The sequence below is a fragment of the Marmota marmota genome, unplaced genomic scaffold, assembly GCF_001458135.2.
Source record: "Marmota marmota marmota unplaced genomic scaffold, marMar, whole genome shotgun sequence".
Lineage (NCBI taxonomy): Eukaryota > Metazoa > Chordata > Mammalia > Rodentia > Sciuridae > Marmota > Marmota marmota.
This window is the reverse complement of record NW_025999900.1, coordinates 41324284-41347683: the sequence shown is the minus strand read 5'-3', so window position 1 is coordinate 41347683 and position 23400 is coordinate 41324284. Positions and strand designations below refer to the sequence as shown.

General features: G+C 38.1%; 2 protein-coding genes across 5 annotated transcripts in view; one reads left to right on the top strand and one right to left on the bottom strand.

Annotated features, from left to right (window-relative positions):
• Positions 1–9873, bottom strand: part of Bbof1 (basal body orientation factor 1) — a 47800-nt gene extending 37927 nt beyond the window's left edge. For all 4 annotated transcript variants that reach the window (XM_015493917.2, XM_048798974.1, XM_048798977.1 and 1 more), the window contains exons 1-2: positions 9667–9873; positions 6850–7078 (exon numbers count right to left, since the gene is read on the bottom strand). In XM_015493917.2, the coding sequence (XP_015349403.2) occupies positions 6850–7078; positions 9667–9728 (291 nt within the window). In that variant the 5' untranslated portion in view covers positions 9729–9873. The remainder of the gene's footprint in view (positions 1–6849; positions 7079–9666) is intronic.
• A 14-nt stretch (positions 9874–9887) lies between these two features.
• The window catches only part of Entpd5 (ectonucleoside triphosphate diphosphohydrolase 5 (inactive)), a 39846-nt gene continuing 26333 nt past the window's right edge, over positions 9888–23400 (top strand). Inside the window, 2 exon segments of the mRNA XM_048798979.1 lie at positions 9888–9951; positions 11776–11873. The gene's annotated coding sequence lies outside the window, so the exon portion shown is untranslated.

Below are 23400 nucleotides of genomic sequence, written 5' to 3'. Positions count from 1 at the left end.
TTACCAGATTATTTTAATTAATCCTCCCAATAACCCTACTGTATTAGTTTAGCAGGTACCATACAAAATATCACAAAATAGGTGATTTAAACAACATGAATTTATTTTTCAAAGTTCTGGAGGTTGGATGTCCAAGATGAAAGTGTTGGCAGGTTGGATTTCCCATGGCTGCTCTCCTTGGCTTACCTATGGCTGCCCTCTCTGTGTTGTCCTAACACAGCCTTTATTCTGAGCACTCACATAACTGGTGTATCTTTCTGTGTTCAGTTGCCTCTTAGAAGGATTGAATTAGGGCCAACCTGTTTAGAAATGTATTAATTGGCATTCTATGTAAGAAAAAATTTCCCCTCTCCTTTATTTACTTGGTTGTTTGGTGCTTTTTGTTTTTGTTATGCAGTTCTGTGGAATCAAGGCTTTGAACATGCTAGGCAAGTATTCTACTATTAAGCTATATTCCCACCCCATCATTATTTATTTATTTAAAATTTCATTTTTGGTGGTGCTAAAGATCTAACCCAGAGCCTCACCGATGCTAAGTAAGCACTCTACCACTGAGCTACATCCCTAGGCCCCTCCCTTATTTATTAATGTATGTATTGGTTAATAGTGTAGACTTAGGATTCTTTTTTTATTCAATAAGTTACAATCTATTATTGTCAATGTTTGTTTGGGTTGTCTCAGATTTAGCCAATTGTAGTCTCTTCAAGCTAGCCTTTGTGTACTTTAACATTTACTTACTTTCTGGCACAATAAGATATTCCAGGGTTATCTTTTACATCCTACCCAAATCCTGGAATCAATAGTTTTTTCTAATTAGTTCCAAGTATTTCTCTAGGGAATGCTGGTCCATTTCAGTGGGGAACCTAAGTAGCTTTTTAAACTAAAGATTCATTGACATGGTTATAGAATCAGAGGATTTAGAAGTAATATATTATAAAATATTATCTTAGAGCAGCTTAAGAAAAATCTAGAAATTTAAAAAATATTTTGGAACAGTCCCAAGTCACATAGAACAGGTGTGACACTTAATAAGATTACTTTACGATTGATTCAACAAATCCTCAAATACAAAAACCTAGTCTTTGAGAAAATCTCCTAGTTTTGTTCAAGACAAAATTGTTTTCAAAACACATTTCATAAGAAAAATTTCATTTCTAATATTTCTATAATTAATGTGAAGTAATACTATAAAGAGTTTCAGAAAATAACACATTTATAGAATACTGCGAAATAGATAATAATTAACTATGGAAGAAGCCAGATAGGCCTACAGCCCTAACTACTTGGGAGGCTGAGGCAGGAGGTTTACTTGAGCCAAGGAGTTCAAGGTCAGTGCCTGGGCAACATAGTGAGACCTCATCTTAAAAACAAAAAATGGAAACTATGGGAGAGCTAGTTAACTGATATTTATTTAATCTGTTTTTTTTCTTCTTCCCAATATACTTTCTTTGTTTTTATTATTGTTATTCTTGTTTGGGGGGATTGAACCCAGGGCCTGGGGCATGCTAAGCATGTGCTCTACCATTCAGTTAAATCCCCAGCCCCAGTTTCTTTGGTTTTAATGGGGACCCATGATTGTAAGAAACCGCATTTGCTACAGCAAGATGCTGGCCTCTGATATACAGAGGCAGATCTCAATCTGAAAATACAAGTAAGTGATACTGCTAAATACAAACCAATACTAATTAACTAATGTAGGATGCAGAGCATCTATTAATTAATTTCAAAAACTATTTGTATGGCTGATTAAAAACTTACTTTAGAATAATATTTTATAGGGGGATAATGTATATAACACCTACTATTCAAAAAGTAATTTTTAAAACAGAAGTTGTCTGAGAATGTAAAAAAATGCATAAAAAATTAGACTTTAATAAAATACATAAAATCCATATAAATGTTCAGTTGTTTGACTTTTCTAATGTACTTTCAATATCATCTTGAATTTAGTTATTATTGCTATTAACTTTTTAAAAACATCAGTACATTCATAAGAATTCCAAGTATTAGTATATTCATACAAGGCAAAAAAGAATGTACTGAATGGCTACTATGTGCTAGGCCCTGTTGCTCAGGTGATATAATTCTGAACAACAACAAGAGGCCCCAAGTTGTCTTCTTCTGTGAGGTTTCATTCTAATTAGGAAAAGGGACAATAGACAAATATGTAAGTGACATACATGCATTATTATTAGATGGAAAGTAATAAATGTCACAAACAAAAAGAAGTGATAAGACTCTAGAGAATGCTGGAATAGGGTTGGTTTTAACATTTATACAGGGTGATAAGATGTCTTATCACTGAAAAGGTGGCATTTGAAAAACTATGGAATTATACGTGAATTTGTATGTCATCCTTATATAGCCAGCCTTGCTCTGCATCACTCCAGCATTAGTTCATATGTGTACTGAAGCAAAAACATAAACAATAAAAAACAGTGAAGGGGCTGAGGGTGTAGCTCACTTGTAGAGTACTTGTCTAGCATGTGTAAGGCCCTGGGTTCAGTTAATCCCCAGTGTGTGTGCACTCATGTACATGCAAAATGGATGAAGGAACATATAAAAGATGTCCAAGTTGAATAGTTATAAGGAAAATACAAATTACAACAACAATAATAGAATAATTTACACCCATAAGATTGGCAATAACTATTAAATACAATACCAAGTGTTGAGTCATATGTGGGTAATACTCTAATACATCATTTGTGACAATATAAATTGGTATAACACCTCTGGAGCTCAGATTTAATCCTTTGTGGAGGCTGGAGGTGTAGCTCAGTGGTAGAGCATTTACCTAACATGCACAAGGCCCTGGGTAAAATGATTTTTCATGTGTGGTACTGGGGGTTGAACCGAGAATTCTCCCTCTGAGCTATATTCCAATCCTTTTTTTTTTTTTTTTAGTACCAGGGATTGAATTCAGGAGGGCTTAACCACTGAGATACATCCCTAGCCCTTTTTATTTATTTACTTATTTTAAGATTTATTTTTTTAGTTTAGTTATAGTTGGACACAATACCTTTTATTTATTTATTTTTATGTGGCGCTGAGGATCAAACCCTCGCACGTGCTAGTCAAGTGCTCAAACACTGAGCTGCAATCCCAGCCCTTATTTTTTATTTAGAGACACAGTCTCAGTAAATTGCTTAGGGCCTTGCTAAATTGATGAAGCTGGCCTTGAATTTGCAATTCTCCTGGCTTAGCTTCTTCAGACCCTGAGGTTACAGGGGTGTGCCACCACACCAGGCTTTTAGTTGTTGAATCTTTATTTTTATTTATTTGTATGTGGTGCTGAGAATCAACCCAGTGCCTCAGGTATGCTAGGCAAGGGTGTTACCGTTGAGCCACAACCCCAGTCCCACCCATCAGGCTTTTTAAAAAAATGTTTGAGACCAAGTCTTGCTAAATTGCCTAAGTGGGCCTTAATCTTGTGAACCTCCTACCTTAAACCTAAAATTGTTGGGATTACAGGTGTTATGCCAGATTCGTGGGACCCCAGTAGACCTCCAGGAGCCGAATCCGATGCAAGCACACAAGAGACTTTATTGCAAGCTCGAGCCTGGACTCACAACCGTTCCCGACACAGCGGTCCCAGGGAGTGAGTCCTGGTCCTTAGTTCAGTGAGATTTTATAGGTTTTGGGGGGATACTCTATGCATCACAACATCACACAGCAAATCATTCCATACCGTGGGAAAATCAAACAACAACTCTTAACATTGATTAGCACATTCAATGGCGGGAACAAGTTGGTTAGGGGTGATTGGCTAGTACAAGAAGGGGGTTCCTTTGAACTGATTGGTTTAGGCCACGAGGGGTGTACGTGCTAAACTACATGGTTTCCCAACATGTTATCAACCACCATAAACTACTTGGGGGTCATCTGGCATCCCAGGTATTTTCCCTGTCTCATGCTGATTGGAGGTTGCTAGGGGGGTTGCCATGGGTCCTCACCTAGCCTAACTGAGTCAGGGACACCTGGCACTGCAGACCTCTCCTGTTATTTACAGACAAACAACTCAGCAGGGTGGGTATGTGCTTAGGAGTGCTCTGTGGGTTTTTCCAAGGACAAGGGTCACACCCCCTTCCTTAGGACAGGCTTGAGGTAGAAGCTGCTGTTATTTATTTATTTTTTTTAAATGGAGTCACATTAGTTTCTCACAGGTATGTGCCATGGCATCTGGCTCACAAAATTAAAAAGCTCTTGTGAAATTGAAGCTGAGTTTACCCCATAATTTAAAATCTTACTTCCTCGGATCTAGTCTAAAGAATCCCCCACATGTGGTCTCAGGCAGACATATACAGGAATGTTCATTGTAACAGTGATGTTTATTATAACAGTGAAAAAAATGGGAGTTTAACTGACCAATGGGGGATAAACATAAATCTTGGTTTATTTAATAGTATATTATAAAGCAGTTAAAATGAATGAAAAAAATAGAATATACCTATTAATAAATTTTAAGAAAATAAACTGAATCATGATTTTTGTGAATATATCACAATAACAATGTTGAGTAAAAAAAAAAAAAAAAAAAAAACAAGATGCTGAGTCAGGCTTGGTGGCATGCAACTATAGTCCTAGACACTAAGGAGGCTGAGGCAGGAGGAGCCTGGAGTTTACCACCAGCCTGGGCAACACAGCAAGAACTGTCTCAAAAAGTTGCAAAAGATCTGTGCAATATGATACTATTTATATACATTTTAATGACTATGGAATGTCCTATTTATAGGTATGCATACACAAATAGAAAAACTACAAAAATATTATGTAAAGGAAGCTTACATCCTCAACACAGTGGAAATTTCCTTGGGTTTCCAAGCAGTTTATAGAGGCACAAAGAAAATTTGTAGTTGCACCTAAATTCCACCTTTAATACCTACTAGCTCTGTGACTTGGGCAACTTACCTGTCCTGAGAGCCAATTTCTTTGTCTATATAATGGACATAACAATATTTTGGCTACATGTGGTTATTAAAAGAATTAAAGGAGATAATTAGTAGCCAGCATAGTGCCTGGCACAAAATAGTGGCTCCAGAATCTTAATTCTCTCCCTTTTTCTTTCAGATCTAAAATGATAGCTTTATTCTCAACACTTCAATAAAGTATAATAAGATAAAAGATTCAAGTGGCAGAGAGAGAGAGAGAGAAAGAGAGAGAGAGAGATTTGCTGGGTTTATAATCTATCATGGATTATCAGTGAATTGTTTTACAAATCAATAAAACTAAATATCAGCATCAAAACACAGAGATCATATTGGGTGTGGTGTTGTATGCCTGTAATCCCAGTTACTTGGAAGGCAGGAGGATGGCAATCAAGGTCAGTCTGGGCAACTTAGTGAGACCCTCTCCCAAAATAAAATTTATGAAGGGTTGGGGATGTGGCCAAAAGTAAAATGCTCTTGGGTTCCATTCTCCAGTGCAAAATGAAGTGTTCATAATGCTCTCTAGTGGTTATCACTTTCTATTTGTTTGAGACAAGAAAACAAGGGACAAGAATTCAAAATAAATATCAATAACAGTAAAACCACTCTGAAATAGTTTTGTTTCAAAGAGAGTTAAGAGCTCACTGTAAAGAAGAAATACAATTGATCAAAAAATATATGAAAAAATGTTCAACATTTTTTCTAGCAATTAGAGAAATTCAAATCAAAACTACACTGAGATTCTATCTCATTCTAGTCAGAATGGCAATCATCAAGAATACAAGCAACAATAAATGTTGGTGAGGATGTGGGGTAAAAGGTACACTCATACATTGCTGGTGGGACTGCAAGTTGGTGAAACCACTGTGGAAAGCAGTATGAAGATTCCTAAGAAAACTTGGGATGGAACCACCATTTGACCCAGTCATCCCACTTTGGTTTATACCCAAAGGACTTAAATTCAGCATACTACAGTGATACAGCCACATCAATGTTTATAGCAGCTCAATTTACTATAGCTAAACTATGGAACCAACCAAGGTGCCCTTCATCAAATGAATGGATAAAGAAACTGTGGTATATATACACAATGGAATGAATATTAATCAGCCTTATTATGACATTTGCCAGTAAATGGATGGAACTGGAGAATATTATGCTAAGCAAAATAAGCCAATCCCAAAGAACCAAAGGCAGAATATTTTCTTGATATGTGGACGCTAATTCACAATAAGAAGTGGGGGAAGAATAGAGGTATTTTGGACTAGACAGAAGGGAGTGAAGGAAGGGGAGTGGGTATGGGGGTAGCAATGATAGTAGAATAAATTGGACATTACCCTATATGCATATGCGTACATGACCTGTGTAACTCTACATCATGTACAACCAGACAAATGAGAAGTTATACTCCATTTATATATGATGTATCAAAATGTATTCTACTGCATTATATACCTAATTAGAACAAATTTAGAAATCTTAAAATATATTTTTGATGCTTAGATCATAAGAGCTCCTTTTCTTCAGAATGGAATTGAGATCCTAGTGAAATGGCTTCATGCAGAGTTCTACCGGCTTTCTCTCCTCCTTCTGCTGTCCTAAAACAGAGTGTTCTCCTTAGGGGAACCTGGCTTCATGGCACCATCTTTGAAGAAACCAAACCCCCACTGGAAAGCTACCCAAGAGTTTGTTATAGCATCATAAATATTAGATGATTAGGAAATGTTTATATGTCTGTAAGAGGAGATGGGTTTCCACAAATAAAAATATAATTTTCCGAGTAAAAAAAATATATATATATATATTTTTTAAAAGCTCACTGTAATGTTTTAACAATGTACAATTTCAAGATATTAAAATCCTTGAAACATATAATCACAGAGGTATTATATGAAGCTCAGGAGGCTTTCTATCTACCTACCATATTATCTTTTTCCTGATCCTGCTTCTTCAGGTAGCTTAATATGGACATGGTGTCTTTTTCCATTTTGTACTGCAGTTTCTTTAAGTCCTCATTACTTTTGGCCAGTCTCCGAGAAGTATCACGATACTCAATCCTAGAGAGTTCAGTGATTTCCAACCTGGTCTCCCAAAGAGAGGCATTGGCCTTGGCTTGTTCCACCACAATATCTTCTGGTCTTATCATCTTCCTGTGTAGGAAGAGAACATTAAAAGTATATAACTATTTCTCTACTATATTAGTATTCTCTTTGTTTGACACTGTCTGTATATATACAAGCAAATACTGTTGAATGAATGAATGAATGAATAATATATATTTAATTGGGCTGGGGCTGCAGCTCAGTGGCAGAGTGCTTGCCTAGAATGTGTGAGGCACTGGGTTTGATCCTTAGCACCACATTAAAAAAATAAATAAAATAAAGGCATTCTGTTCATCTACAACTGCAAAAAAAATTTACACACACACACACACACACACACTTTCACTTGAGAATTAAGAGGTACCTCTTCCTAGAAGAATGTTTTGGAGCATAATTCTTAAAGACTGGAAGGAAAGTCAAATTCATTTCATAAAGCTTCTACATCTTTTCATTTTTCTTTTAATTTTCTCATATTTGAATTTTCTTCTATTCTTATTCACTTGGCTGTGAACTTTGGTTCTTACTACTTTGTTACTTTTCTTCCGAAGGCACATTTGTAGCGTGCCCTGGAAGAACCCAAAACAACACTCCACTAGTGGGGGGTGGGGTGTTGTTTTGGGTTTTTACTTTTGTTTTGGCTGGGACTTGAACAAAAGATCAAATCACTTGGGCAAGAATGTTAAATATTCTACAAATTGGTACCACAGTGCACCAGGGTTTAAAAATGCCTGAGATACAAACCACAATCATGTATATACAAAGGTGAAGAGGATATTTTTTTAAAAATAGAGACTGAGATTATAGGCCTTCCCTGGATTTGATCCCCAGCTCTTCCAAGATTGAATGAATGAATGAATGGATGAATGAATTTAAAGATTAACACAATAAAAGGAGAGATTTTTAAAATATTTATTGTATGAGTATTAACAAAACACTGTCCCTTTTTACATGGTAGGCATATATAAATATATTGGTAATATATAAAAAGCTTCACCTGTATTTAAATTCTAAACATTCTCACACACATGTGAGTGGACTTTTCTATACTGTCACCTCCATTATACATTCTTCAACTCTTGGTCCTCAGTACCTTTTCGCCTCTACCTTTTGTTCTCTTCAAATTAAGGCCAGTTCCATCTCCAACTCCCTACACCAGGCTATTACAGCTGTTGATCTTGCTTTTCAGCATTAGGGATAGACTGCCTTGCTACAATCATCTACTTGCTCCCAGAAGGTACCATAGTATTGGTGTAAGAAATTAGATACTTCTAAAGTAGATACCCCTAACACTAACTGAAGAAAGAAAGCAGGGTTTCTCAAACAATGGGCAGCGGAACATCCATGAAAAAAAAAAAAGGTCTGTTATTCTCAATGTTCCTAAATTTTTTGCATGTGTACTGCAGACATATGGCCAAAACCTGAAAACAAATGATAGTGAATACCAGATGTGTAGAGCCTTGGCACTTTTGAAAAGTGCTAAACTCTGAAATTTTGCTAAAAACAAAACACAAAAATACCCTGTAGAAGAACACTTACATTAATACAAAGGGGGAAAAAAGCTACAAATAATTGGGCTATCACAAAATGACAGTACTAGTTAACTATGTATAGATGATGGGATTATGGGTGATTTTTTTTTTTTAAAGAGAGAGAGAAAGAATTTTTTTTACTATTTATTTTTTAGTTTTCGGCAGACACAACATCTTTGTATGTGGTGCTGAGGATGGAACCCGGGCCCCACGCATGCCAGGCGAGCACGTTACCTCTTGAGCCACATCCCCAGCCCATGGGTGATTTTTTAAAAAATATATTTTTTATAGTTGTAGATGAACAGCATGCCTTTATTTTGTTTACTTTTTAAATGCAGTGCCTCACATCTACGAGGCGAGTATTCAGCGACTGAGCCCTAACCGGAGCCCTGATTTTTTTTTTTTCTCTTGTTTTCTCCACTCCCCCCATGTTTTCCAAATTGTCTGTAGTAAACATGAGTTACTCTCTTAAACAAATTATTTTTTATATATTTATTTTATTTTTGTCACGCTGGAATTTTGGAATCCTGAGCCTCACTCATGCCATCTAAGCACTCTACCACTGAGCTACATTTCCACCCAAACAAGTTACTCCATAAACATCACAAATTTGGGTATTCCTGTGGTCCCATACATGGTGGGACACCATGTAAAACTCTAGTATGTTTAGAAGCCACAGAGGTCACCCAATAGGCCTGGTGGCAATCTAGCAGCAACTTCAAGCTTGGAAAGGTTTAGTGCTTAGAGCGTTCGTTACCGCCTCTCATCAGTTACCCGCCTCTCATCGGTTTTGGGAAATCTGAACAAGTTACCCAAACTGGTCAAATGCTTAGGTTCTTCCTCGAACCAATCGGGATTCCTGAAAAGGCACAAGGAATTACTTTGACCACTCAGAACAGAACATCTTCCAGATGTTCAAAATCATCTTAGTCGTCTAGCAGAGATCTCTCAGGCTGGGGCTAAGCTAGAATCAACAGTAGGCGCTGTCCTTAGAAGCCTGGAGAGCCAGAGCGGGATGCACCCGCCAGTGGGCGGCAGCCAGGGAGCCAGTTCCAAATCCCCTGAGGGCACCCAGGGAGAGGGGACTGCAGGGCGGCTGCTCCTTACTTAGAGTCTTTGCCTTTGCCCTTGCCCTGCCCTTTCCGTTTGTCCTTTTTCTTCGGCGGCATCTTGGCTTCTCCAGGAACTCAGCCTCGTCGTTGCCTGTCCCGGCCTCCAGGGCCGGTTCGGTCTCCAAGGAAACCAGCACGCGGAGAGGGTAACGTCCACACGGCAGTTGCCGGCGCGCGGAGAGCGCACGCGCCGTGACGTGGCCGCGCCGCGGCCGCGCGAGGAGGCGGGGCGGAGATCGCGCCGAGGGCGGCGGGCGGCCGCGCCAGGGCGGCGCGCGCGGTGAGTGTGCGTGTGGCGCGGCGGCGCCTGCTCTGGTTCGGGCTGAGTCCTCTGCACGGCCAGCGGGGAGCGGAAGCCCGGCAGCGCTGGGCGGTGGCACGGAATCCTATGGGCCGGACGTCGTGGGCGTCTCGGCGGTTGGGGCGTCCTCGTTTCCAGAGGCTTGGTCCCGTCGGGTCTGTCCGCCCTGCCGCAGTGGCCCGAGTGGTGGGTGCGGTCTAGCAGTTTTCCTTCTCGCCAACCTTCTACGCCGCAGCCTGCGCGACCACGGCTGCTTTGCCCTCGACCTTGCTGCTCCTCAGCTACTCTTGCAATCTTTCTCCGTTTCCTGGCTTCTAACTTGCAGGTTCCTTAGGGGACGGCGCACTAGCGGAGTCCCAGGCCAAACGTTTCTGAGAGGCAACCGAGGACTTTTCCTAGGGCAATGGCGAGGCTGTCATCCTCCGCAGGACAGAGCGTCCGGGTGTCGTGGAGTGGGGTCGCCAGGCGGATCCTGGGCTCCCTGGGTCCTGTGTGGCCCATGCCGCCCGCCCAGGACCGTTAGCCAATACCTCCTTCATTCGCAGTCTCTTTTTCTGCAAGTTGCATAAACTTGAAAGCTATTGCTTTACCCCCATCCCCACCCCGCCCCCAAAGCTTGACTACACCTCGGAAAGGAGGTGTACTCGAAAGGATTCTCATTTGTCAAGGGAGGAGCTCTACAATTATACCTTCATTCAGTGAGAGTTAGTCAGTGAGTCATTAAGGAAGATGGGTATTTTGGCTTCCAGTTTCGTAGTTAAGGCTTGTGGTTGAAGCTTTGCTCCGCGGTATTCTCTATTTCAAATTACATTTCGGATTTCTTTAAAACGTCATTGTAGATCCTCCTCCATTTCCCCAGGAGAACTGAATCCTACACCCCTTCTTGAGGTCTTTGATAATCCCCCTCCCTTATTTTTTTCACTTAACGTAGTTTTTATTTCTCAATTCTGTGATTAGAGGAAACTCGCTGATTTGGTAAGGAGCCCTGAAAACCTTAGACGTGGCGTCTGCTAGCATGAGTATGCCTTGTTCTCACCATTTCTGGTGCATTTTGACCTCTATTTCTCATGGGCCCATGAGTAAAATTACAATACATTGAAGGGTTACCTCTGATACGAAATCTATAAAGTTACGATTATTTTTGTGTGTCTCAAGTTCTATAAAAACAACCTATTGATAACTTGGAGAAGAAAGAGTAGGGCATCCTCTGTCATAGTCTATATATTTATAATTCATTCAAAAAATTATAGAAGCCCAATACTTGCTTGAAGGTAGGCCTACAGATTCATTTGTAAACATAAAATTTTTACTGTAACGAGTACTTTGTAATATGTGCATAATACTTAAAGTACTTTATTGTATCACACATGTTTTTATAGGCTTTGCTTTTGTAGATAAAACTGTTGTGACTTGACTATGGCCAAGAGAAATGTCAAGATGTTTTACTCTGATAGAAGTGGTTCTAGAATCAACAGTCTTCTGAATTTCCACATTCTCTACCAAAGAACTGAGTGTTATTATTCAGTTATTGTTTAGTGAGAAACAACTGATGGTACAGATAGTACATTAGGAAGCTGCAATTTATCTGGTAGCATTTCCTTCTTCAATTTTATCTGGTGGCATTTATCTGGTAGCATTTCCTTCAATTGATGGTAGGCAGCTTTACTATGAAGTTTCAGGGACTATTTTACTGCATGTATTTGCTTTGTCTCACTGTTTTTCTAATGCTTTTAAACTTGGAATAAGCCACCTAGGGTTTCCTTGACATAGGTTTGTAATTCTTTTTCTGCCTGATTCTTGTAGTTCCTGGTCAACATAGAAATGTGGAGTATATTGACTGAGTCTTCATGCAGACAAGATCATTATGGTCCTGGTAGGTAGACCAGGTATCTGGACACAAGGTAATATCTCTGCTAGCTTACATCCATAAATGTATGTAAGATGTTCTTGGGTGATAGTTTTTTGTTTTGTTTTTGACTTGGATTCCCTATCTTTTGCCAAATTATATCAGTTTTCTTTTCCAGTGATAATATTACATCAAGTGTGAAGTTGCTCAACAAGCTATGTCTAGAATTAAGAACTGTAATATATCAAAATTATTATTCTGGTAGTTCCAAAACTGAGTTTACTCTATAAAGTCATCAGTGATTTTACTGTGATTTCCTTTGGAGACCAATTTCTCCTTGTAAATCATTTTTGAAATTACTTGATAACAGATGATACTCTGTAGGTGAAAAAGACTAGATAAACAGTTTTTAATTTTGTTTTCACATAGCCTCTAGAATCCTATATTACTATACAAACTATATCTGAAGGGGGCTCATCAGTCTTTCTGAATGTCATGGGATTTACTTTCATTCTACTTCTATTGCATATACTAAAAATATATAATTCTCTTAAATGGACATATCTTAGTATATTATGATAAGTTCATAGCCCTACAGAGGCATTATAAGGAATTCTTATAATAGGGTGGGGGATCAAGAATTTAATCTTATCAATTTTAGATCAATTATTAACATTCACTATTTATATGCAAATTGAAGTGGCACAGATAATTATTAACTCCTTGCATTTTATTTGCAAAATATGCAAATTATCCATCGGAACCTTGGCGTGCGATTTAAATCCATTTGTCTGGAATTCAAAGTCAGTTCTATAAGAAAAGTTACCCACATTTCAGACTCACTTGTATTTACTTGGATCCCTCAAGTTTCATTTATTTAAGAAGTGAATACTCGCTCCATAAGGCTGTTTGTTAGCTTGAGGGATAAAGGGAGGCAGGACAAGAGAGGGTCTTGTCTCTCAAATTGCTCACAATCATAAGACTCCAAATAAGACATTGATCTCTGAGAATACACAATCTCTTTTGGCACCTATACACACACACTTAACAATAAACAGTGATTAATAAAGGCGAGATGGCATAGACCTCATGTGCTACAGGAATTTAGAGGCATTTAAGACTGTTGTAGTATAGGAAAGTTTACAGAGGGAGGTGGATTGAAAGGAAGAGGGAAGGCTATTTGGGAAGGTAGTAGAACAGTGGAAGTAAAATTCCTTGAGTGCTTGAGACAAGGAGTAGTTTAATTAGGGCAGTTTAGCGGTGGTTCCTGAAGCATGGTCCCCTTATCAGTAGCATCAGCATCACCTGAGGGCTTGTTAGAAATGCATTTTTAGGGGCTCTGTCTTAGGCAGTGAGGTCCAGCATTCTTTGTATTTACAAGCCAGCCAAGGGGTGGGGTTGTAGCTCAGTGGTAGAGCACTTGCTGAGCATGTATGAGGCCCTGCGTTCAATCCCCTGCAATTTAATAATAATCAGCCTAATAAAGCCCTCCAGGAGGTTCTGATACATGCTAAAGTCTGAGAAATCACTGGAGCAGGGTGTTCCTGTATAGAAGGAATGGGCAAAACGAATTTGGAAAGGTAGGCTGGGAACTCATTCATGAAGGACTTAGAATGTCAGGAGGAGTTTGTCTTATCCTGCACACCAAAGTCATTAACTTGGGTCTTGAGGGCTGGATTTGGCCCATAATGTGGTTTTTCTATTTTATTTATTTTAGTTGTAAATGGACATAATTCATTTATTTATTTTTATGTGGTGCTGAGGATCGAACCCAGTACCTCACAATGCAAGGCAAGTGCTCTACCACTGAGCTACAGTACCAGGCCCCATAAAGTGTTTTGTTTGATCTACATGGTGGTTTTTTGGATTTTGGGTGGAATTAGTTGTTATCATATGAAAACCAGCAGATGTGCTTTGAATTAACTTGAAAAAAATGAGAAGACTTGACCATAGGGGGCCTACCTTCCATTATGGCAGCAATTGGTGTAATAGCAAGAAACTGCTCCTTTAGATGGGGACATGTGCTTTCCAGTTGCCACAGACTCTATCACTTCCTGTTGTTAAAACAACATACTTTTACTCCTTTTCGTTTCCTGCCTGGCCTCTGTAGATATTTGAGTTTGTAACTTCTGTTGTAGATAGTGGGAACTTGATGAAAGGTTTAAGGAAAGTGACGTCATTTATATATTGTTAATTCATTCAACAAACATTGGTTAATTAAACATATATGCCAGGTTGTACTGTGCTAAGTAATTAGTGTTCAAAACACCTGTCATATGGTGGTTTACCACTTAGTGGGAGAACAATGAAAACAGCATTTTAGGAACATGATGAGGTGTGCATTTGAGAACAGTAACATCTTGGTGACTGGTGTACCAGTTTAGGGACCATAACAGTTCAAGTCTGAAGTAATAAGGGCTAGGATTTAGGTATCAGCAGTGGGACTAAGAGGAAAAGATGGGAAAAAACTGAAAAGGAAGAATCATCAGTTCTTGATAAAAGGGTGGAATATAGAAAGCTTGAGAGGGCCGTTTAAAGATAATCAAAATGAGTTACATAATAGGAAAGTTGTGCCACTAAATAAACAGGAGATCAATAAGAGACTCCACTTAATCTCTCTGTGTATATGTGTAGAAGCAGAGGGTGAGGGGAGTGTTTAGAGGTACCAATTTGAATTGTCTCTTGTTTTGAGTTATTATATCAGGGGAGATACACACAATTTAAGTGTTTTTAAGAGGAAAACTTAATAGAAATATCAAGATTACATGCTTAGAGTTAGATAGTGCTCATCTCATCCTAGAATCCAAGGAAACTCCTGGAGAAAAGTTTAATTTGTAGTCACAAAAGTGTAAGAACATGCTGGGCATGGTGGTGCACGCCTGTAATCCCAGTGGTTTGGGAGGCTGAGATAGGAGGATCACAAGTTCAAAGCCAGCCTCAGTAAAAAGTGAGGTGCTAAGCAACTCCATGAAACCCTGTCTCTAAAGTATAAAAAAAGGCTGGGGATGTAGCTCAGTGGTTAAGTTCCCCTGGGTTCAGTCCTCAGTACCAAAATAAATAAGTAAATAAAATAGTTGAAGCAGTAGTTGTTTTTCAGTTGATAACAAGAAGGGAAAAATAATTTTTTACTTCTCTTCTCATAATCAAACTCTAAGCAGCTCCTAATGATATTGATTCTTGGCAATTACTCTTTTGTAAATACAGTAGTCCCTCTTATCCATCCATGGGGTTAGGGGAGATACTTTGTAAACCTAATATGGCCTGAAGCCATAGAAAGTACCAAATCCTATATATTGTTTTTTGCTACACATACTTAACTGTGATAAAGTTTAATTTATAAATTAGGCACAGTAAGAGATTAGCAACAATAATAATGAAATAGAAAAATCATAATAATGATATACTATAATAAAATTATTTGAAACTTATGAATTATTTATTTTTAGAATTTACCATTTAATATTTTTTGATCATGATTGATTGTGGGTAACTCAAACTGTAGAAAGCAAAACAGCAGAAAAGGAGGTCTACTTATAAGTACTTCCCACAGTAGATAGGTATTTGGAGGTTAAGCTAGTTTATCACTTCAGATTTTCATTTTATTTGTTTATTAGGAGACAATGAACCCCTTCTGGATTGATAGTATTGCCTTATGTAAAGGACTTTGTTTCTTTTTTAAAAATATATAATTTTTTAAATTTGTTCTCATGAGTTATATATGTACAGTAGAATGCATTTTGATACATCATACATAGGATTTTGATTCTTGACAGACAGGTAAGAAAAGGCTTTGTGACTTGTGAAAAAAGAGGCCTCAATAGCAACAGCTTTCTTTGTGCAGTGATTATTGTAGTTAAGTCATGCCTAAAACAATGGAGAATGAAAACATGCACTGCCTGACTCATTGGTAACACCCGGATGGGTTTCATGGTACAGAGGGTCCTTTTGGACACTTGACTAATGTTGTTTAGATTAAAATGGAATAAAATACAGAAAGAAGCAATCTACTTATAGGAAAGAATTTTATATTTGTTGATAACTAGAATGCATCAATTCTAATTCCTTTATTGAGAGATAAGGTATTTGATCTAAGGGTTAGAGGAACCTTAAAGAATATTTTATTCAACTACCCTTCTGATCTATGAATCCACTCTGGACATTGTGGTCAATTTTGGATGAGCCCAAGGCAAGGAGCCTCTTTTCCCACCAGTGTGAGACAACTCATATTACTGGAAATTGTTCCTGCTCAGTTTCTTCGCTCATAGGCTTGATAACAATTCCTTGGCAATGATCAAATAAAAGTCGGTTTTTAATAAATCTTTTTATTTGTTTTATTGTCTTTTTGAAAATAATTGTTATAAAAATCTTCCAGTGATTTTCAAATCTGGCCACTTGTCAGTATTGTACCTTTCTAACAAATACCTCTTCAGTATCTAAGTATTAATGCTACCATTTTATGATTGGAAATTTTTTTCTGTATGTAGCATAAAATAAGTTACTATTCTGTTAAATATTTTCATTCTGTATCTCATTGTTCAGTATTTAACTTCAGTTATATTTTTTCAATTATTAACTGTACCTATCTTCCTAAGAAATACAATGATTTGTTTATTTTCTTCCAACTTTTTCCTAAATATATCTGACTTTTATTTGAAGTATTTAAATTCAGTTTCACTACCAGATGGGGGTGTGGCACATGCCTATAATCCCAGCAGCTCAGGAGACTGAGGTAAGAGGATTGCAAGTTTGAGGCCAGCATCAGCAATTTAGCAAGACCCTATCTTAGGATAAAAAATAAAAAGGGTAGGGGATGTAGCTCAGTGGTAGTGCCCCAAAGTTCAATGCCCAGTATCAATAAACTGATTAATTAATTAATTTGGTTTCACTTAAGAAATAAACATTGTGTAAGTTTTAGTTTTTCTGGCTTAAGTGTTTTCCTTAAGTAAAATATTGGCACTACTATAGAAAACAGAAAATTTAAAGTGGTAGGGTATGATATTTTAAGAGAAGTTAAAAAATCAATATTATTTTTAAAATTTTTACTTTTTTCTTTTTTTGCTGTATGGGGGATTGAATTCAGGGACTCACACATTCCAGGCAGACACTCTACCACTGAGCTATATTCCAGCCTTTTTTTTTTCTTCTTTTTTTAATACTGAGGGTGCTTTGCCACTGAGCTAAGCACCACCCCCCTTTTTTTTTATTTTGAAACAGGGCCTTGCTAAATTGTTGAAGCTGACCATCAACTTGCTATCCTCTCACTTCAGCCTCCATAGTCACTTGGATTACATAGCCTTTTTTTAAAAAAACAAACAAAAAAACCCCCATGGTCTTACTATGTTGCCTAGCCTAGCCTCATTTGCAATCTATCTTCCTCAGCCTCCTGAGTAACACTTGCACACCTGGTGCATATATTTCATTTTTTAAAACTTGGGGGTGTAGTTCAGAGATAAAGCACTTGCCTAGCATCAGTGAGGCACCCTTGGTTTGATCCCCAGCACTGCAAAAAAAAAAAAAAAATCAATATCATTGGTGCCTGGCTTGGTGATACAACATACCAATAGTCCTAGCTACTCAGGAGGCTTGAGGGCACATTGGGCAACATAGTAAACTGTCTCTCAAAAACAAAAGGGGGTTTAAAAAAAGTTAATATTACAATGTCATGTAGTTTTTAATCTAGAAGTATGTCAGTTGATAGAAAGTATAGTATGTATGTAGATATATTGTATATAAGGGTCACACACTGCATAACATTTAAGTAAAAAATAGTATATACCACGTAACCTAGGTATGTAGGTAGACATTACCATCTCGGTTTGTGTAAGTACATTCTCATGTTTATACAATATGAACTCTCTTACTGACACATTTCTCAGAATGTATCCCCATCATTAATCAATGCATGAATGTACTGGAAAAAAAAATGAACACAAAATATTTTCAAAATACTGGTTTGTTTGTTTATTTGTTTTTTGTTTGTTTGTTTTTGAGACAGGGTCTTGCTATGTTCCCTAGGCTGCCTCAGACACCTGGACTCAAGAGATCTTCTTGCCTCAGCCTCCTAAGTATCTGGGACTACAGGTGCATGTCACCATGCCCAGTATTCAAATACTGGTTATAACTTCTAGCCTCTAAGTTGGCTCTTAACAATCCTCACCTTCTAATACTCATGTATTTGTGTAGTCCCCTTGCACATTTTATCAACTTTGGTCTGTATGACCATTAGAATATAAGGAAGTGATAGTGCATGACTCATAGGGCTAGTTCTTGGATTGCCTATTCTGAAGGAAGCCAGCCACCATGTTGTGAAGACATTCAAGCAGCCCAATGGAGAATCCATGTGGGAAGCAACTGAGGCTTCCTGCCAACAGCCAGCACCAACTTGCTAACGGTTGAGTGAGCCATCTTGGAGGTGGTTGCTCCAATCCCAATGAAGCCTTCAGACAACGGTAGCTTGAGCCTGCATCTTGATTACAATCTCACGAGAGACCTTGAGCCAGAAGTATCAAATTAAGCCTCTCCCAAATTCCCAAACCACTTAAACTGAGATAATAAATGCTTATGATTGTTTTAAGTTACTAAGTTTTGGGATTATTTGTTATGTAGCAATAGGTAACTATGCATAACATTCTAAAATATTTTTAGGTGAGAATTTGGACAATGTAAACAATACTTAATATCTTAGGTTTTTTTGGGGGTGGGTGGTGGGTTCTTGGGATTGACCCAGGGATGCTTTACCACTGAGCTACATCCCCGGTCTTTTTTTGTTTATTTTGAGACCTGGTCTCACTAAGTTGCTGAATGTAGCCTTGAATTTGAGATCCTCCTGTCTCAGCCTTCTGAGTCTCTGGGATTACAGGCATGCGTTGCTACACCTGGCTTTAGGGCTTTACTTATTTATTTATTTATTTTAGTTTATCACAGTTTTAATAATTTGAAGGTGAGTTAACTAATTAATTAATTTTGGTACTGGGGATTCAGCCTAGGTGCACTTAACCACTGAGCCAGATCCCCAGCCCCTTTTATTTTTTATTTTGAGACAGGATCTTGCTATGTTGCTCAGGCTAGCTTTGAACTCATGATCCTCCTGCCTTGGCCTCCCAAATTAATGAGATTATTATAGGCGTGTGCCACCATGCCTGCATGTTAGGACATTTGCAGTTTATTCCTGTTGTGAGTTCCTACTGGACATCACCTTGGGCATTGATTGTGTGCTTGGGTTATATCAGTAAATAAAGGTTTTTGCTCCTGAGGAGCTTATATTTTCTCAAGAACACAGATAATAAGTAAACTCTCTGGTATGTTAGAATATGATAAGTGATGTAGAATAAAAGTGGATTAGAGTAAGGGGAATTGAGAAAACAGGAGGAGGTAGTGGACACAAGAGGGTGGGAGGTTACAGTATTAAAGATAGCCGTAGGAAAGCAGATAATACATATTTATAGCCAGGCACAGTAGCACAAACCTGTAATCCTAGAGACTTGGGAGTCTAAGTCAAGAGGATCCAAGTTTGAGGCCAGCTTCAGCAATTTAGTGAGGCCCTAATCAACTTTTAACAAGATCCTATCTCAAAATAATAAGAAAAAAAAGGGCTGGGGATGTGGTTCAGTGATAAAACACCTATGGGTTCAGTCCCCAGTACCAAAAAAAAAAAAAAAAAGATAGGCCTCAATAAGAAGAGCAGCATAAATCCCCACCCCCTACTAAAAAGAAAAAAAAAAAAAAAAAAGGCAAGACAATCCAGTAAGGCCATGTTAGTAACTTTCATGAAAGATGGTGGCTTGGGGAGCTGGGGTTGTGGCTCAGTGGTAGAGCGCTTGCCTCACACGTGCGAGACCCTGGGTTCAATCCTCAGCACCACATAAAAAAATAAATAAATGAAGATGGTGGCTTGGGGTTAAGCTGGTAGCAATGAAAGTGGTCAGAAATGGTGTATTCTGTATTTTTTCAGCAGCAAAATAAGCTCTTCAAGAGCTCTTGATTATAACAAAATGATACTACTGCAAGACTTTCACATCCTGCTGCAAGTCTAAAGTTCTTGCCTTTTATCTCAACTTTCTTCTCTATGTTCTTTCTACTTCTATATCTGTTTTTTCTGGGTGGTGTAGTCATTATGACTGTGAGTCTGGAATTAAGCCATCTGGTTTGATTTCTGACTTTTCATTAACTATTGTGTGGTCTTAACCCTTTATGTCCTGTCATCCTATGCAGAATTTAAAACTTAGGACTAATTAAGGGTTAATTAGTTTATCTAAGCCTCAGTTTTCTAATTTTAGAATTGGGATGTTAATAAAATCACCTACTCAAAGAGTGATATTGAGATTAAATTAGGTAATCCATGAAATATACTTAACATACAGCATGGCATGTATGATTAAGGTCTCATAAATATTAGCTACTATTATTATTTCATATTGTGTTCTTGTGGCCACAATCTTTCCTCTGAGTTAAATGCTAACCTTTCTTAATATACCGTCTTCCATTATAATCTTTTACTTTCTATTTTTGTTTCCCAAATCTATACAATAAGAATTCTTTTTAAAATATTTCTTTTTGTAGTTGTAGATGGATAGCATGCCTTATTTTATTTGCTTATTTTTGTATGCAGTGCTAAGAAGCAAACCCAGTGCCTCACACATGTTAGGCAAGTGCTCTGCCACTGAGCCGTAGCCCCAGCCCACAATAACAATTCTTAAAATGAAGTTTTACAACCAAACTATCCATAATTTCCCTACTATATGCTTTCATCTTTTATAATCCCTCTGGTCTTTGTCCACATGTATTTATGTAGTTACTTTTACTCATTTTTCATGATCAATTCAAATGTCATCTCATGATGCCTTTCCAAATCCTCTCGGTAGTTAGCCCTTCTATGCTTTGGACTCCTTTACTGTTTTTAAACAAAGACACTGTTACTTGTATATATGTCTGTCACCTTGTCAAACCAGAGCATCTTAAATAAAAAGTCCTGTTTTATTTACCTTCCATTCTCTTGACACCTAGCATTAGGTGAGCATCAGCAAATATTTATAAAATCAGACAACTGAGTGATCCTAACAAGGCTCACCACTTCACTCTTTCTTATATGTAATTGCTAGATTGATATTTGAGACTCTTCAGTCTTCAGTGATTCCTATTACCCGCAGAATAGTCTAGACTCCTTAGCTTGGTAATTGGAACACTCAATTATCTGACTTCAGTTTCAACTTTATTTCCTACTATAGTTAGTCAAACTGAACTGGACTTGCCAGAGTGCCCTATTCCCTTTTCTACATTTATATCTTGATTTATATTATTTCTTATTCCTGACTCCTCTCCTGTCTTAATTCATTTCTCTCCCCAGCACCCTCCTCAAATGCCACCTCTTTTTTTTTTTTTTTTTTTTTTTGGTCAGGGGATTGAACTCAGGAGCACTTTGCTACTGAGCCACATCCCTAGCCCTATTGTATTTCATTTGGAGATAGGGTCTCACTGAGTTGCTTAGCACCTTGCTGTTGCTGAGGCTGACTTTGAATTTATGATCCTCCTGTCTCAGCCTCCCAAGCCACTGGGATTACAGGTGTGCACCACCATGCCCACTCCCATCTTTGAGGTCTTAGAGCATGGTGCTTCTCATTTGCATTTTACGGAGGACATTTATGGACATGTATTTTTTTCCTATTTACTATAGTCTCTTAAAAGATAGTTACCATACTAGACCCACAGCAGTTTTGCTTGGCAAGGCTTTTGTACAGGTAGTTTGGCTGTATCCATTCCTATAGTTCAACTTCTGTTTAAAATTTTCATTCTAGTTACATTTTAAACTTACCTATGTTTAATTTTTAACTTTGTTTAAGCCAGCTCTGCTGTGGAGTTCAGAAGAATTGGCAATGGAAGCTTTTATATTTGACTGTTTGCCAACCTTTGATGGAACTTTACTGGTCATTTATTCCATTCTATTATTTTCCACTGTTATAAAATACTGTGTCATTTTATTCAAGTCAATCAACATTGATATTTGCTTAGCGAGGGAATAGAAAGATATATAATTAGCAATCACATGTCACCATGGAACTGTGCAAGGAAAACCAGTCCACTCCTTTAGAAATCTCAGTGCCTCTAGAGCCAGCCTTCCTCACATTGCCTTCTTTATTCTCTATTTTCTAGTTACATTTGAAGCTCAGAATTCGCCCTGTAGAATTTCCGCACTGGTAGTTTCTACTTCTAATTCAGGATTCTCTTTAGGCCTCGCATCCCTCAAGAAGCCACCCATTCCTTTCCAACCCCCATCCTTCCCCTTCTAAGCCAAGTTACTTGTCTGTTATATCTATTCCTGAGCACTGTGCTCTTTTTTGTAAGAGAACTTATCCAAGTACATTGTAACTATTGGTTTATTTGTGTACTTTTTTTTGGTAAGCTGAAGTCTCCCCAAGAGCCTATCTGACTCCCGTTTGCATATCTAGACCTAGTGCAATTTCTGTTATATAATTAGATGCATATTAGTTAGCAGCTTTCTAAATTCAGTCATGGGTGGAAACTGGCTAGAAATGCTCTTAGCTTTCTACTGTTCAGCTAACATGAAAACAACACAGAATTCAGATCTTGAGCAACTTATGCCCTGGAAACAATATTTCTATTAATTGGTACTCAACTGTCATAAAAGTAGATGAACCAGACAATCATGTACCCAGAGAAAAGGTGGAGCAGGGAGAAGTGAAGAGTAAAGATGGGAGTGAGTTAGCAAAATTCCACACAGTTAGTTGTAAACTAGTACAAAGGTGCCTGTGCTTTGTGAAGCTTGCTTGATTCAGAAGATCTCAAATAGGAGCAAAGAGCAAAAGGCAGCCAATAGTGAAAGCAGGAAAGCAGGGATTCACAGCAGGCAGACATAAGCAGGTGAGCACCTGAATGGGGCCCTGTTCTATGGGATTGTGGTCTTTGAGACTTTAGGGGGCATGGAGAAGGGGAAGCCAGAATATAAAGCTCTGGAAAGGCTGAGTAGTGAGGAATAAGTGTTAACTACAGGTATAAAGAAACTGAAAAGACCTTAGAAGGATATAGAGATCGTGAGGGACGAACACTAGTTGGCACTGAAGTTTCAAAGCAAAGAATTGAAGAGGGTATTTTGTTGGGGGTGAATAAAAGTAAGAGATATTGAGAAGACCAGTTCTCAAGTTCAACTTATATATGACTATCTGTATTATCTTGAGTAGTATATAAAATTTAACATATTTGGATAAATTATATCTTTGTGTAATTGACACATTGGAGAAACAGTCCTTCCTTGGTAGCTTGGAATCATGATCTTCCAGAAGGCAGGTGATTAATCTTTTGAAAGAAGTCTGCCATTGTACTAATGTTAAATGGCTGAAGATCCAGTGCCTGAGTTACTGGATCCCTGTTTGTCCCTTCAGAGTGTTTATTTAACACCTAGCATATGTTAGCTCTGTCCCAGCACCAGGAACACTCCGGAAACAAAACACAAAAGTTTCTGCAGATGGATAGCTAACTCTGGAGAATGGGAGTGGGGGAAAGACGGAAATATGAAAATAAACAAGTAGTAAATTACACAGTGTATTGGAATGTGAGAAGTGCTGTGGAGA